The sequence below is a fragment of the Cyclopterus lumpus genome, chromosome 15 (assembly GCF_009769545.1).
Source record: "Cyclopterus lumpus isolate fCycLum1 chromosome 15, fCycLum1.pri, whole genome shotgun sequence".
In the NCBI taxonomy this organism is placed as follows: domain Eukaryota; kingdom Metazoa; phylum Chordata; class Actinopteri; order Perciformes; family Cyclopteridae; genus Cyclopterus; species Cyclopterus lumpus.
In genome coordinates, this window is record NC_046980.1 from 2527489 (window position 1) to 2545805 (window position 18317).

Sequence of the window (18317 nt, forward strand, 5' to 3'; positions counted from 1 at the left end):
TCTCGTGGTTATAGGCACTCAAACATATCGGGCAGGAAGCGCGGATTTACACGTTTTAATTGTGACGTTAATTATGCTTTTACATAACTCTCATGAATGTTTTACATCTGCTTCGCCACTTTACCGGAACACTCCTTCGGACATCTTTTAAAATGCGTTCGGAAGAACAAGACCATTAGAATAAGGTCCCAAATGGTCTTTTTATACCTCACAGACGAGCAAAACAGTTGAAAAAAAAAAAACCCTTAAGGTGTATTTTTTGTGTGTGTGTGTTTCAATTCCAAGCAGCTTCACCGGCTCAGAAGATCCCTCACGTCGATAATATTTGCCCTTCATGTCTGCAGCCCTCCAGGAAGCTTTTGGGAGGTCCCCCGTGTGATCTCCAGAATCACTAATGGTTTCACGAGGTCGTCTCGGTTTCCAGAGCGTATCCTCAGGACTCGGGTCGCCTTCTTCAAGGGAGTATTCCTTTTGTTTTTACGACTCGAGAAGCTGCTAAAAGTTCCCTGTTTTTTATTGTTGTACTTTTTACAGTGCAGGTATACTGCGTTAGATCATTCCAGCCCCCCCCCCCCCCCCCCCCCCCCAAAAGGCAATATAACCTAATCATCTGCCGCCTGCATTACGGCTCTAAATAATGTTTTTTGTTGGAAGACATTGACGCCTCTGAACCCGCTCCGAGAAAACACTCGTGATGCGTTTAAAGACTTGTAAAAAAAAAAGAAAAGATTAAAGTCATTGCTCCATTGAAAGTTCCACTGCTGTTCCATCTTTTGATGCATAAATATAAAAGTGAAGTTTAAAGTTCCTTCCTGCTCGGATCAGGCTGACTTTCTAATGGTTTTTTCTTTCCTTTTCATTTTCACAACTGTGGCCGAACATTTCTATGACTCTCTGTGATGTAATCTGTGATATGTCGCTGTTTTAATGCATTATAATCTATTCATAAGGCATTACCATAAATAAACTATCCTGAGGATAAAGGCAGATATTTTTGACTAAATGCTGGATTTAGCCTCAACAGCCACGTGGCCAATCAGATTCTCCGTGTGAGCCCAAACACCCTCTCTGTGTTGCTGGAAGCTGTCTCTCTCTCTCTCTCTCTCTCTCTCTCTCTCTCTCTCTCTCTCTCTCTCTCTCTCTCTCTCTCTGTTTATTTACAACGGACGAGAACAACAGGACGAGTCAAGACTGCAGTGTTGAACATTACACACCCAGGATGAGCTACCGTCTGCAGGGACAACACTTACAGGTATGATGTCAATACGCTCACAGGTGACAGGTGAATATGTAGATATGAGGTCTGTGTTGAAGACCACAAATCCATCTTCTCTATTTCAAGAGCTTTGACCTCAAAGCCTCACGAGCTCCTCTCATCCCTCCGGGGAGCAGCTTTTATTCTTCCTTTTAACAAGTTGACGAACAACAGATCGCTTTCTGGAGCAGTTTTATCTTTCTGTCTTATTCATAATAATCTTTCGTACGGACTATATTGCTGTACAATTAAAAATAAAATAGAAAGACTTCTTGATACGGATAAATGAAATAAAAAGTGTGAGGAAGAAAGCATGCGTTAATAAAAAGATTCCAACAGAGAATAAAACCAGATTAAAAAAATGTTTGTACTGTTTAGATTGTTTAAATACATATTTGAAAGACACAAAATAACAACACCAAATCAGCCTCATTGCTCCTCATTAAATCAGCCTCATTGCTCCTCATTGCTCTCCACAACATTAAATCAGCCTCATTGCTGCTCACAACACCAAATCAACCTCATTGCTCCTCATTGCTGCTCACAACACCAAATCAACCTCATTGCTCCTCATTGCTCCTCACAACATTAAATCAGCCTCATTGCTCCTCATTGCTCCTCACAACATTAAATCAGCCTCATTGCTGCTCACAACACCAAATCAACCTCATTGCTCCTCATTGCTGCTCACAACACCAAATCAACCTCATTGCTCCTCACAACATTAAATCAACCTCATTGCTCCTCATTGCTCCTCACAACATTAAATCAGCCTCATTGCTGCTCACAACACCAAATCAACCTCATTGCTCCTCATTGCTCCCCACAACACCAAATCAACCTCATTGCTCCTCATTGCTCCCCACAACACCAAATCATCACACATTACTTTTGGACACTTTTTCTGACATTTTACAATTCTTTTATGAATTTCTTTTGAAATGTTCCCTTGAGGACTCGAGAACGTCGTGGCGTTCCACCCCCCCTTTAATATTCAATACCAAAGAGAACACAGCACACGGTGGCACCAGCAAAAAGAACCCGAAGCTGGTGGTGAACACCGTGATATTATGAAAGCTGTGGCTGAGCCAAAAGGCTCCCAGTGGATATCGATGACGACATGCATGTAAAGGCGTGGCTGGGGGACGTAGCCCCTCGGCATCCCTGCATCTGGAAAACCGTTCTTCAAAGCAGAAAGAAAGTAGTAGTTCACAAAGTTGTCGCGGCACCAGAAAGCCGGTCGTACCTTTCCGGAGGAGCAGCAGGAGCTTCCCTTTCTCCAGCCGGAGGACGAGGCCGTGCTCGCTCCGGCCCTCGGCGTGAAGAAGTGTCCCAGAGTTCCTCAGGGCCTTGAAGGTCAGAGAGACGCTCTGGCCGCTCGTCGGCCTCGGCCTGAAGAGGAGGCTGCTGCGGCCATCGAGGCTCACCACGTCGGAGTCTGGAAACAGAAACCACCGGGACCTTCAGCCACAGATTGAATGTTCTGTCACACACACACGAGTATTATTACATATTATTACATATATTACAATTCCATTTCAGGAAAGTTGAGGGACAGAATCAAACCCGTTGACTTTCACGATTCTGCTGAATTTCCCATGAGGCATTGCTTCAACGGGGGAAACAGGAAGTTTGAACCAACGGCCTCTTTGAAAAAGTTTGCTCTCATAATTCAACATTTGAGCTTTTAATGCAGAGTTTGGTTAACTGACTTTAATGTTTCGTTAATAAAGAATACAGAGAAGCAGAAAGTTAACGGTCTTTTATAGCACAACACTTCTTTATTCATCCATCAATTTATATTTGCATAAGCAAGAATTATATTGATTAATCTGTATTCAAAGTTGGTTTAAACTTGGATTTACTAGATTATTTTTTTATTGCGCAACAGAGAATCTGGATTCGCTCACTCTAACCCTAGTTTTTGCTAAACTCTAACCTTGGATTAAAAGACTTATTGTTGACTCTTTACATATCTATAAGTGGAGGATTAAAGTCCAGAACTGACTGTGAGGGCACCCGTAGGCCTCCAGTCTGAGTCCGATCCGACCGTTGGGGCTCCAGTCCAGGGGGAGGAGGCGGACGTAGCGGGCGGTCACCGGATGCTGCAGCCTGTGCTGCACCACGCTGTCTGCATTCGTGTTGCCTGGAAAAGCCTGAAAACACACACACACACACATCCACAGTCAGCATCTGGCTTTCCCAGCATGCATCTGTCCATGCTTCGGTGAGAGGTGACTCCTCTAATGAAGGCCACGGAGTCTCAATCAGGTAGAAAATTGGATTCGTGAAGCTTCCAGTTGTAGTTTTTATTGTGTTTTTTGGACGCTCCGGTAAACACCGGTGGAGAATAACATGTAACAACCTCTGTGATCCCCGCAGACTAATTCTGGATGTCTTTTTAAACTTAATCTTAAGCCCTTTCATCCACTTTCACTCTAAAGTTCTGCTTCTTTCCATTCAGACAAAGAAGGAAAACACAGTTATTTAATGTGGAAGAAGTCATAATCTCGATCTCTGTGATTCTCCTCCATAAACGACCTCTGCTTCTGATTTATTGTTTTGTCTTGATTTTCTTCTTCTGCTCTCTCGGCTCATCAGACCTTTCGTTGTTTTCACACGAAGAAGCCGAAGTCCGTACTCCGGCTCTGAAAACTTTATTTCATTTTTTAATCTATATGCAAAACACTGTAACCTACAATCACAGAAGGAGTTCGGCCCCGTTTGGGAAGTGAAGTCGCTGCAGGATTCGCTGAACGAGGGACTGAAATGTCCTTGAAGGCACCGCGGAGACCTGCTGCTGCGGCGCTGACCTCTGACCTCTGACCTCTGTCAGGTAAGAGAATAAGTTTGAGGTTTGATTCCCTTTCGGGGAGGGAGAGCTTTAATGTCGACACAGTCTCGTGTCTCTTTCTGAAAGAGTCACGAGATGCAATCTGTTGACACGAAGGTCGTTGTTTTTGTTTTCGTTTGTGTCGTTACGAATGACTTCTTGTTCGACGTGACGTTACAAAACAAGCGCTTAGCTTTGGCACACACAACCCCATCAACGCAGCTCACTGTCAGTGTGGTTTAAAAGCCAATTATCCATTTAACCCTCTGAACCACAGGGGCCCCATTTGCTGCTGTCACAGCAATATAAATGTTTATATATATATATATATATATATATATATATATATTATAATTATATATAATTATATATATATATAATTATATATATATATATATAATTATATATAATAATTATATATGTAATAATATGTATAATTATATATATATATTATAATAATATATATATATATATTATTATAATATATATATATATATATAATAATAATATATATATATATATTATTATAATATATATATATATTATTATATATATATATTATTATATATATATATATTTATATAATAATATATAATAATTATATATATATATATATTATTATAATATATATATATAATTATATATCGATGTGTCCAAGGACCTTCGGAAAGATGGCTCTGATGTCCTTGTGTAGTTTTGTCGATTGTAAAATAAAATAAAATAAAATAATGTCCGTCCCGCCGGCTGTGAAAAACTTGAGCAACTTGTCATGCAATTAAAATCCAAAAGTTAAAAGAATCACACACCAACTTACGCACCTTCTCCTGCACTTTAATGTTCATCCACTTAAAGCCTTTCTCTCCTCTGGCACTCAGAGAGCGATATGTATCTGCACTTCAGGATGAACGCTCGTTAACATTCATCATTCCTATCGGGAAATCTATGATGCACTTCAGCTCCCGTCACCACTTACAGATGCTATATATATATATTCCCCCTTTTAGGATAATTATTTATTCAAAAAACACCATCTGCTGGCTTCTTTCACACCTTTTCTACCTTTTCTAGAGCATTAGAGGAGGAGAGCATCACTCAGCCTCACCAACTTTGGCCTGGAAGCTCCAAGGAAAAGAGAAATCCTGGAAGAGTCGTGACCGATGAGGCGACTCAACGGCCAGGACTCCGGTTCCCCCAAAAAGCCCCGATAAACTAAGCAGGCCTAACACGCGGAGCTTTAGGAGGACTTTGGGGACCTGCCGTGGATTTATCCCTGATTTATGCCGAGTGTGAAATCAACAAGCTTTTAAGCCCCCGTTCTCTCTGTGAAGGAGACGTTGGTTTCAGCCTCTTCCCCTCGTGACGCTCAGAGCTTTGATGTGATGCTCGACCGACTCCAACGAGGTTAATGCACCGAACGCTTCGGGAGCCGAAGGAGTAAACCAGACGCTAACTCCTTCACGTTTTGGGCCCTCGAGTGACAGTTTGTAATATTGCGCATTACGTATCCTCGTGCACCGGTTTGCATGATATCTTGTGATAAATAACATTTTCCTTTCTGAAGTCCAGCAACATGTGGATATTTCCACCGCGTGCACGCAGTATTTTAAATGTAACTTCTGTCTTTAGAGGAAACAACTTAGTTAAGTGTAGGCAGCACAACCACTTTGGGAAAATGTAAAAAAATTAAATGTTTGTGTGTTTTGCAGGATACATGAGCTTATTTATTTCAGTAGACAGTCTTCAAAAAACAACAAAATAAACCAGTGACACACTTTTTTTTAATACAGCAATAATGTCAGAAGGTATTTCTTCAGGTACGTAAAAAAAGGTAAATTACATTTAAACTGCGCTTATTTTGTACTGGGATAGTTGTTCCCATCAACCATCATTATGTTGTCTGGTCTCTTCCAAAGGAACATTGTTATTTTTCCATTTTTTTTTATAAAGAGCGTGAAGACTGGATTTGGTTTCAGGTTTTTTGGCTCACTGGGACAACTGAATAAATGGATGTTACATCAAAATGTCTGCAGTGCATATGGACCGTAATCTATATTCTCCTGTATTCAACCTCCGAGACGTTCCTTCCATCTCCTCTTAACTCGTTCCCGTCCACTCACCTCGATGCTTTCCTCCCGTCGATACTGTTTCCAGTTGTGTCCGGCGTCGCTGAACATCAGCAGGTAGGCTGTCAGCCAATCAGAGCTGCCGTAGCGGCCCTGCGTAGCGACAGCGGTGATTTGTGTCCGCCCCCCCAGGTCGACCTCCAACCACTGATACCTGTCCGAACTCAGAGGAGACCAACCTCCAGCTCCTGGAAGAGCAGAGACACACCTTTTAATTTTAATAATAATAATAATAATAATAATATAATAATATCATCCAGAGAAAAAAGCGATTTATTTCTCAATAAAAAAAAAATGCTTTAAAAAACAGACATTTTCTCAAAAGAGTGAGTTACGAATTATGGAATATCAAAGGGAAATAATATTAATTAAATCATATCAACAAAGACTCTGCTACATGTGTGAAAAGATCGGCGCTGCTGGATCTTTTAAACATTAAAAGAACAAAAAGAAAAAAGAACAAATGCAAAGTTTTCAGCTGTACTAAACTTATTTAATCACACAAACTATCCCACAGTTTAAAGCCCATAGTTCAAAAAAGCCCTGAGCGCAAATAGTTTATCAATTTCTGTCTTTTGATGTTTAATTGTGAACAGTGGAAAGAGTTTAATCTGTAGCTTAAGGACGGTTCTCCCTGTAAAATAAGCTGCGGCCGAGGCACGAAGACTTATACAATATTAAAGCGCCCAGTTCATTGCAGACCTTCATATAATCCGAGAACCAGGGCAGAGGACCGTGAGATGAAGACACATTAAATAATTAAAACACCAAAAGGTGTGTGTGTGTGTGTGTGTGTGTGTGTGTGTGTGTGTGTGTGTGCTTGTTCCGAGTCATCCCAAACATCATGAGGGTGTAATTCATCATGAGGATGTAACTCATTCCCTAAAAAGTCTTTCTCACCAATAAGGTGGGATGGGTAACCGCGCTCATCAATATTTCACGTAAGAAAGTCTCCTAAGAACAGTTTGTTGTGTAAGATAGCAACGTCATCATTTTAACACAATCCCATGTTGCCTAATTTACTCAACCTTGACTTTGGGGGGGGTGGGGGGGGGGTTGTGATCCCTTTTGGATGCCTAACCCTAACCCTCTTATAACTGGAGCGTCTCTGGACCCCGACCTCCACCATCGGCCCTCACCTTCCATCATCTGGGTTCCAGAAGCAAAGCGGTGGTAAACTAACCCAAAAACTGGCTCGTGAAGATGTACGGAAAGGACAAAATGTCCTCGGAAAGATGGACGTGAAAAAGAAAAGTCACAACGGGCCATAATTCATCCTGGTACATTGAAGTATAGCCGTGTTTTTCATTTTCTCTCCATATTTGGAAAGACGACGACGGCTCACTTTGAAGACAGGTCTCTCATTAATGATGGCAGACCCCGTCGGTGTCGTTCTATCCACCACACACTTCCCTTTGTGGGTACAGCCATGGATAGTAGAAACATATTTATGTCTTGTTCCTAAAGTAAGAACGCCCTCTGCGTATTGAGCCACTTGTTATCAGCTGAGTTAGAGGTCGAGCAAAAAGCCTTCAGGGAAAGAAATTACACTGTAGAGTGAAAATGTGCTTATAAGTTTAAAATGTTCCGCATTAAAGGAATCGGACTCCAATTCCACGTTGGAAAAACTTGATTTGTCACTCTGCATATCGATGGCAAAACCACTTGTTTTCTTGCAGAACGCTATTTGTTAAGGGTATCAAATACATAATACTAAATACAAAAAAATAGAAAAAATACTACGTTTTCCCATGCTTAGTGTCCCTTGAAAATAACACAAGTCAGCTTTAGGTTTAAACTCAAAGAGGATCCCGACTTGGACGACCTGCTGCTGCAGTCTATCAAAGTTCTGCCTGGAATGAAATGTGATTAAATTCCCTCTGCAGATGTTGAACAGACCGACGCTGGTTGGTCGAGATGTCTTGCGTGTCTGGATATTAAATGTTGCAGAAATTATCTGTCAATCAATTTGTTTAATAACAAACAATTATCTTTTCTGCATCTCACTCGTCTCTCCTGATCGACCGTATTCGCAGAACAAGACGAAGCCTTTCCGAGCCAGATGTTCCAGGGCGCCTTCCACATACACTTTCTTAAAAACTTAAATGTTAATGATCATACACGTGAACGTGTAAACCATCGTTAGCATGAAGAGTTCAGCGTCTGGCTCAAGGACCCAGACAAAAGGAATCCAACCGCCAACCCTCTGACCTACAATACTCTACACAACACTTAGACACACGCAGCTCTTTTAATTCATAATTCAAGTGATTCAATGTAAAAATAGCCTACATTTCATCATGGGAAAAGCATGCACGTTGCATTCTACAAGCTCTTAATGGCCGCCGCTCCACTGCAGAGATACCAGAGTTTATGGATCAGTCCAATACAGATTTAATAAACTGCAATTCAATACAACAAAGTTATTGTCAACACGTTATTGTTGAAGACGCGCGCACACTTAAATATGCAATTTCTATTTAATATCTATAGGGCACTTTGTTTTGTGGTTTTATTGTTTAAAAAAACCAAAAAACATTTTCCAGCATCTTTAGATTTTTATTTCTTGCGCATCAGATAAAAAAAGACGAAACGAAAAGTGTCTTCACTGTCCTTCCTTTGTAGTTTCCGTCCAATAGTTCTTCATCTCTTTGCTTCTCCAATATTCTTCCGTGCAGACACATACACCTGACAGGTAATAATAATAACTTTATGAATATAGCACCTTTAAAAACAGAGTTAAACAGCTAAAAGCAAGACAATAAAACAACAGAAAGCTCAACAGGGAGGGACAATAAGAACAAACTAATAAATAAGATGAAACAAACTGTACTGTTAGTGGAACAGTATGGATAGTAAACCAGCCCGCCGCACATGTTTATTAACCATAAATCATTCGATATGTACAGAGCCCCAGATAATATATTATATATATTAGAAAAATGCAAAAAAGATGTACATTGTAGCCAAACTGACCAGGAAGTACTTTGACCACAAAGTTGTTGCTTTTTTTCCCTTCTAGGACTCCGTAGGCATCGACGCCGATGATGATGATGATGATGATGATGATGATGATGATGATCACTCACCTTCTCTGCGGTTCAGCTTAGCGAAGCCCGGCCCGTGGCTGCCCGACAACTGGGAGGAGCTTCTGAAGGACGACGGCGGCAGATTGGGAACCAGCGGACTGTGACACACCTCTGTGGACCAGAAGGAAACAGACGGTTTAAAACCATGTGACACACCTCTGTGGACCAGGAGGAAACAGACGGTTTAAAACCATGTGACACACCTCTGTGGACCAGAAGGAAACAGACGGTTTAAAACCATGTGACACACCTCTGTGGACCAGGAGGAAACAGACGGTTTAAAACCATGTGACACACCTCTGTGGACCAGGAGGAAACAGACGGTTTAAAACCATGTGACACACCTCTGTGGACCAGGAGGAAACAGACGGTTTAAAACCATGTGACACACCTCTGTGGACCAGGAGGAAACAGACGGTTTAAAACCATGTGACACACCTCTGTGGACCAGGAGGAAACAGACGGTTTAAAACCATGTGACACACCTCTGTGGACCAGAAGGAAACAGACGGTTTAAAACCATGTGACACACCTCTGTGGACCAGGAGGAAACAGACGGTTTAAAACCATGTGACACACCTCTGTGGACCAGAAGGAAACAGACGGTTTAAAACCATGTGACACACCTCTGTGGACCAGGAGGAAACAGACGGTTTAAAACCATGTGACACACCTCTGTGGACCAGGAGGAAACAGACGGTTTAAAACCATGTGACACACCTCTGTGGACCAGGAGGAAACAGACGGTTTAAAACCATGTGACACACCTCTGTGGACCAGAAGGAAACAGACGGTTTAAAACCATGTGACACACCTCTGTGGACCAGGAGGAAACAGACGGTTTAAAACCATGTGACACACCTCTGTGGACCAGAAGGAAACAGACGGTTTAAAACCATGTGACACACCTCTGTGGACCAGAAGGAAACAGACGGTTTAAAACCATGTGACACACGTCTGTGGACCAGGAGGAAACAGACGGTTTAAAACCATGTGACACACCTCTGTGGACCAGAAGGAAACAGACGGTTTAAAACCATGTGGACCAGAAGGAAACAGACGGTTTATAACCATGTGGACCAGAAGGAAACAGACGGTTTATAACCATGTGGACCAGAAGGAAACAGACGGTTTAAAACCATGTGGACCAAAAGGAAACAGACGGTTTATAACCATGTGGACCAAAAGGAAACAGACGGTTTAAAACCATGTGGACCAGGAGGAAACAGACGGTTTAAAACCATGTGGACCAGAAGGAAACAGACGGTTTATAACCATGGGGACCATAAGGAAACAGACGGTTTAAAACCATGTGGCCCAGAAGGAAACAGACGGTTTATAACCATGTGGACCAGAAGGAAACAGACGGTTTAAAACCATGTGGACCAGAAGGAAACAGACGGTTTAAAACCATGTGGACCAGAAGGAAACAGACGGTTTATAACCATGTGGACCAGAAGGAAACAGACGGTTTAAAACCATGTGGACCAAAAGGAAACAGACGGTTTAAAACCATGTGGACCAGAAGGAAACAGACGGTTTAAAACCATGTGGACCAAAAGGAAACAGACGGTTTAAAACCATGTGGACCAGGAGGAAACAGACGGTTTATAACCATGTGGACCAAAAGGAAACAGACGGTTTATAACCATGTGGACCAGGAGGAAACAGACGGTTTATAACCATGTGGACCAGAAGGAAACAGACGGTTTAAAACCATGTGGACCAGGAGGAAACAGACGGTTTATAACCATGTGGACCAGAAGGAAACAGACGGTTTATAACCATGTGGACCAGAAGGAAACAGACGGTTTATAACCATGTGGACCAGGAGGAAACAGACGGTTTATAACCATGTGGACCAGGAGGAAACAGACGGTTTAAAACCATGTGGACCAGAAGGAAACAGACGGTTTATAACCATGTGGACCAGAAGGAAACAGACGGTTTATAACCATGTGACACACCTCTGTGGACCAGGAGGAAACAGACGGTTTATAACCATGTGACACACCTCTGTGGACCAGGAGGAAACAGACGGTTTATAACCATGTGGATCACAGAGGACTGCAGTGGTGCTTCCTGGAGTCGTTTTACAAGAAGTTTGCCTCGTGAACGTTTCAGATTCATGGAGACGAAGACCTGAACACTTGTCCTTCTGTCGGTATAAATAATGCAACATTGTTTCCTAATTAGACAAACGGGCTTGAGGGGTGGATCGGTGATGTCAGAGGGGGCGGGGCTTACCATGCAGTTAAACACTGACGCTTAAACACACATTTACACTCTTTTCAACTGACTGGAAAACATGTTGCTTTTCTGTTTGTTTGTTTGTTTGTTTGTTTGTAGTTTGCACCCCCCCTCCAGCCTTGTTTACCATGGTCAAGAGCACAAATTATTTTCAACAATAAAACCACTTTTTTTTATGTTTACTACAATATTTTCCAAGATCTCACACTTTGATAAGTGAGAATATGTAACTTTGGTTTTGTTTCCCTTCTGGAAAGTTAAACCTTTGCTTGGAGTCCTTACCGAATGTATTCTTGTACCACAGCGTATCAAATTTGAATGAAAATGTAATAAATAAATAAACCAAAGAATGGGAGATGAACGTTACAGCAGATGAATATTAACATCAGATGGCACCTCATCAGGAAATAATGTTGAAACTCAAAGATTCATTGCAGAGCAAACATAGACTTACATTAATGTATTCATCTAATTCAAGCACGTGCATGAAAATACAACTTTGAAAAGACATTTCTCTGCATTCGCTCGCTTTCCGTTGACAGGAAGAAGAAACCTTTCAAGAGCCTTTTCATCTTATGAATTTAAGATCGGAGTTGTTTTTTTGGACTCTCAGCTTTCATATCTGGATATTAACACATTGAAAACCACTCTACAGCTGGTTTGTACACACAGCAAGACTTACTTTTCACAATGGAGTCCATAATTAGGTTAAATACGTTTTAAATATCAGCAAATATTTATATAAAGTAAGAACTTTTACTGTTAAAATCCTTCACACATGGCGACTCTGTCTGGTTTTCATGGACTCAGATAACTCGTCTTAATATTAGCGTGCGTGGCTCAGTTATTGTCGCAGATTATTCCGCGTCGTGCAAACAACACGCGACATGAAACAAAAGCCAGACGCAGTGGAAGTTGCGTGAAAGAGAAACCAAAGTCAAACCTTCTGAGTAGGTTGGACCTGGACTTGGCAGGAATCCAATATCCAGTGAGATTAAATCTCCACTAAACAAAGTAAAGACAGCTCTAGATCCTTCGTTAATATAATCTCTCCAGGAGATATCGCTGCTCTCGGGAGGAGATATTTCCCTCTCAGCGATGGAGGAGATAGCCATTATTGGGAGGGGGGAGGGGGGGGGGGGGGGGGGGGGGGTGTAAGGCTCCATGGGTCACTGAAGTTTGCATCACGGCGAACTGAAAGGAAAATCTAATTTTATTACATTTATTTAATATGAATGCTCGTAAATGTAAATTTTTCCGTCTAGCCGACACCAGACGTTCCTCGAGTCAGCATTTTTTTTTAATTAACGTAAATTATAATGCAAAAACAGGGATGTTGACTGGGAGCGTTGGGCCCAGGTGCTCCCAGTCAGACTGGAATGGACGTCCCTGCCGACCAATCAGAGGAGAGCAGGCCACTTTATGTCCTAATTTTCAGCCCCAACAAATGATTCAAAAACAATCTCATCCCAGAAAAGAGGATTGCAAATAAAAAAATAAATACAAAATAAGTTCTGTCAGTTGCCCCTTTCTTTGTTCTTTACAGAGAAATGTATGTAAATTACTAAAATAAATGCACCAATGTTTTTTGATGCCATAATCGATGTCAGTGGCAGAGACAGAAATGGTTTTCACGCCCCCAGAAATCAATTTGCTATTAAAGTAAATAATGTGTTCACTGTGCTTTTCATATATATATATATAAAAAAAGTAATTTTCTGTGCATGGAAAATGATATGATTTGATAACTCCTGGAGAAACACTAAAACCCAACATGTTGTCACTGGTCGGCAGCGTGAAAATAATGCCAATGGAAGTCCACCATGAGGTAAATGGGAAGTTCACAAGACTTTTACTGCATTGTTTCTATGGTGAGGACACATTACATGACACCACCTCACCACCACCACCTCACCACCACCACCATGACCACCACCACCATGACCACGACCACCTCACCATGACCACCACCTCACCACGACCACCACCTCACCACCACCACCTCACCACGACCACGACCACCACCACCACCTCACCACCACCACCTCACCACCACCACCATGACCACCACCACCATGACCACCACCACCTCACCACCACCACCTCACCACCACCACCATGACCACGACCACCTCACCATGACCACCACCTCACCACCACCACCATGACCACGACCACCTCACCATGACCACGACCACCTCACCATGACCACCACCTCACCACGACCACCACCTCACCACCACCACCTCACCACCACCACCATGACCACGACCACCTCACCATGACCACCACCTCACCACCACCTCACCACCACCACCTCACCACCACCACCATGACCACGACCACCTCACCATGACCACCACCTCACCACGACCACCACCTCACCACCACCACCTCACCACCATGACCACCACCACCATGACCACGACCACCACCTCCACCTCACCACCACCACCTCACCACCACCACCATGACCACCACCACCATGACCACGACCACCTCACCATGACCACCACCTCACCACGACCACCACCACCTCACCACGACCACGACCACCACCTCACCACCACCACCTCACCACGACCACGACCACCACCTCACCACCACCACCTCACCACCACCACCATGACCACCACCACCATGACCACGACCACCTCACCATGACCACCACCTCACCACGACCACCACCTCACCACCACCTCACCACCACCTCACCACGACCACCACCTCACCACCACCTCACCACCACGACCACCACCACCTCACCACCACCACCTCACCACCACCTCACCACCACCACCACCACGACCACCACCACCTCACCACCACCACCTCACCACGACCACCACCACCACCATGACCACCACCACCTCACCACCACCACCTCACCACGACCACCACCACCACCATGACCACCACCACCTCACCACGACCACCACCACCACCATGACCACCACCACCTCACCACCGCGACCACCACCACCTCACCACCACCTCACCACCACCACGACCACCACCTCACCGCCACGCCACAATTTTTCTCTCAAATTTCACAATTTTCTAAATGTTCTGATCTTTATCCCGATAATATTTTGCCCCTTAATGGTCGACTGTTAAAGAGGAGGTCGTATGAGGTTGTGGTCGATGAAAAGACAACAACAACAACTGTGGAGCACGAAGTCCCCCGAGACCACAACAAAGACTGGAGATTGTTTCAAATAAAGCATATAAAAAATTTTAAAATCCTTTTCATTCTGTAATTTTACCACACAAAAGAAGCATTACGTTATTTTGGGGAAAAAATACCACTCTTTCGTTATTTTCCGTTATTTATTTTAAGTTATTTTGGGGGGAAAACACTCTTTTTCTTCAGTCTGCATCAGCAGTCGACTCACACTCTAAAAACTCCAAACAAAATGTAAAACTTATGACCAAAGTATTGATCACAAACTAATGCGCTTTTCATCCGACGGCCTGAAATGAGCCGTCTTACCTTGAAGCAGGCGTTTATGTTTCTGCCGCTTCAGTGCAGAATAATCCACTCTCTTATTATGGTCTGGTGCTCGTACCAGATCAGTGGAGCTAATAGCTAATTCCAGGAGAAAATTGGATTTTTTTGTATGCTGTTTAATGCATTAAAACAATGCTCATTTCCTCAAAAGCTCTCATTTATTCCTGGCGTGCATTTCAGTTATCGTATCACTGCAAAAAAAACGTTCAATTGCTATAGCTAATAGATATGAGACTCTATATGTTGTAATCCGGTTTGGGAGTTTTGGTCTCACAACTTTGATCCTTTCAAAGCGTGTTTTCAGTTCATGAAAGTAAATTGTAACATTTTGGTCTTTTTCAGTGTTCGGTGTTCTTAGCTCCGCCCTCTCTGGTCACTCCTGGTTGCAAAACAAAAAAACAAGATGGCGACGGTTATAAAGCTTAACTTGAGGCTCAAAACCAAAGTCCACAAACTAATGAGTCCCCGTGCGCTCCTCATAGACTAAATACATGGCGGCTGCATGTTATCACACACAAACACTGCTGGTCAGCTGCTTGTTGCGTATAGTTTTTCTTCACTGATAGCTTCGGCTCTTGCTGTCGCTTCACACACTAAACATAATCCAACAGCCAGTGCATTGTGAAACTCATTGCCCAAATCAATATTAGCACTTTTCTCTTTACTTCGGTTATTTTTAGAAGTCATTTTTACACGTGCAGAGACAGTTTCACCACATTGCAGAGCGTCATGTCCGCTAAAGGAGTGTCAGCTCCACAGGCCTTGGCCAACACAGAGATACTGTGAATCATTAGTCTTCTTCACCTCGTCAGCTGTCACGTCCTGAAGCTCTGAGAGTTCGAGAGCACGAAGAAGAAACCTCACAAGTACACTGTGCACTCGTTGCACGTGATAATCACAATTCACCCAGCAGAGCGAGCTTCACCAGCATCCTCTCATCCACCGCTGAGATGGCACGCTATCCGCAACATTTACGGTTCTTCCTCCACTTCAGTAACAACAGCCATCGGGAGATTTACAGGTTCAGAGCTCTTCAAGGGCCTTGGACTCAAGGCGATGTTACCTTCAAGCCCCTAGCACGGTAATCACGCCGAGGTCCGCTCGTGCCCTCAATCGTGAACTATGACCTTCAAAATAAATGATCTCTAAACTCAATCCCCGGTTCTGAACTAGAGGAGCGAAGGCCGTTCTTCCTTCCAACTAAATATGTACATTTGTAATAAGAATGTGAATTCTGAATCTCTTTTCACATCTGATTATGAAATACACGTCTTTTCCCTGCCTCGGATGCGCTCATTAAATGTTAAATGTAATATAAGAATAAAGTGAGAGAGAGCGCCATGAATAGTGCATGCCGTGTACATTTACATTACATTTGACATTTTTGGTATGTTAAATGTCATTTTTATCCAAAGTGACTTCCTGAGTGCCGAGTGAAGCCTCCTCCTGTTCTCAGAGAAGGTGAGTGGAGACTTTACAGATATTACAGAGATCTATTAAAGAAATAAGTCATAATAATAATAATACACATAACACGTAGGCCATAAATTAAGAATGTATATGCTAATTATAACAATTTCCCACAAAATGTATCATAGGATACAATTATGAATGATAACATTTTGGACAGACCTCTACATTCACTCTCCTGACCACCGGGCGGCGACTCCTCTGGTTGTATAGAAGTCTATGCTTCATGTGTTAAAGCTGCATTCTCTCTCCTGACCACCAGGGGGCGACTCCTCTGGTTGTATAGAAGTCAATGCTTCATGCGTTAAAGCTGCATTCTCTCTCCTAACCACCAGGGGGCAACTCCTCTGGTTGTATAGAAGTCTATGCTTCATGTGTTAAAGATGTATTCTCTGTCCTGACCACCAGGGGGCGACTCCTCTGGTTGTATAGAAGTCAATGCTTCACGTGTTAAAGCTGCATTCTCTCTCCTGACCACCAGGGGGCGACTCCTCTGGTTGTATAGAAGTCTATATAAATGACTCTACTTCTCTTGATGTATTCCCTCAGTAAACATTGTAAACATTAGTTTTTGGTCTCAATCTCTAGTTTCAAGTCTTCTTCAATACAGCGTGATGTTCATTTAGTAAATTATGGACATTTAGAGTCAAACAGACCATAAAGCAGGGGTTGCTTTAGGGCGGAGCTACGAGTTGATTGAAAGGTCTGTATCAGAGACGTATACGCCTTCTCTATGTCACTTCCTGTTTACTGGTTGCAAGAAAGCCAAGATGGTGACGACCGTAACCCAAGAACGACCAAAACGCCGAACTCGAGGCTTCAAAATAGCCACAAACCAACGGTTGGAAGTTACGATGACTACGTCCACTTCTTATATACAGTCTACGATTACAATTTGACGGGTCGGCGTAGACGAACAACCCTGAGGCGTTAACTCTAGTTTAGTTATAGCAGAGTGGCTCAGAGTGGTTTTCTGCACCACTTTGAGTGAGGCCTTTTGAGACATAATTTGGCTGAAGGAGGCACTGATTTGACTGTCTTTTTTTTTCTGCTCTGACCTGTCTGTCAAACAGCTGCTGAGCTGTGAGGAGGCTGGAAAACTTTGTGTCTTCATCTGACTCGAGCCCTCAGAACGTCATCCGGTCAGTCGGCAGCTCAATCTACTGTTTGTACAGCATGCATAATACTGTATATCTGACACAAAGTGTGGAAACAACCACATTAACGAAGCGCATAATGTTGTGTTGTCGATTTAAAAGTTGAATTATGTAAAAACCTTTTCACTTTTTAGTCCGAATATTGTGTTGAGCTGCATTATGAAGTCATTGCTGTCACCTGTTGACCCCCTCTCTTCCGTCTCAATAGTCTTCATTGCAAAGGTTTTGCATTATATTGTATAGATATTATGGGATACTAATAGGAACAACCTGTTTAGGTTATTTAAGAGGCCAACATGTTTCTGATCCTGTTGACTTGAAAAAAGGAGTTCCACAAGGGTCTAATTTGGGGCCTCTAGTCTTTCTAATGTATGTTCATGACATTCAGATGAAACAATCAATGTAACGTTTGTATGCTAATGATGCAGTCCTGTATTCCTCTGCTCCTCCATTTGAGGCAGTGTGGTAACTTGCAGTCATACTTTAACGTCGCAGTGTGCTTTACACTGTCCAGACAGCTCCACCAGGAACAACCTGTTCATTCTGCCAACACAGATTAACGGTCTCGCATAAGTTCCATAAGCTGACAAAACAGATTTAATTTCTAAAACCAAGAGAGAGAGAAAAAA

General features: G+C 42.8%; 1 protein-coding gene across 1 annotated transcript in view; it reads right to left on the minus strand.

Annotated features, from left to right (window-relative positions):
- Positions 1-18317, minus strand: part of LOC117743749 (contactin-associated protein-like 4) — a 63334-nt gene that overhangs the window by 29913 nt on the left and 15104 nt on the right. Inside the window, exons 2-5 of the mRNA XM_034551545.1 lie at positions 9301-9411; positions 6206-6399; positions 3264-3411; positions 2502-2693 (exon numbers count right to left, since the gene is read on the minus strand). Coding sequence (XP_034407436.1) covers positions 2502-2693; positions 3264-3411; positions 6206-6399; positions 9301-9411 — 645 coding nt within the window. The remainder of the gene's footprint in view (positions 1-2501; positions 2694-3263; positions 3412-6205; positions 6400-9300; positions 9412-18317) is intronic.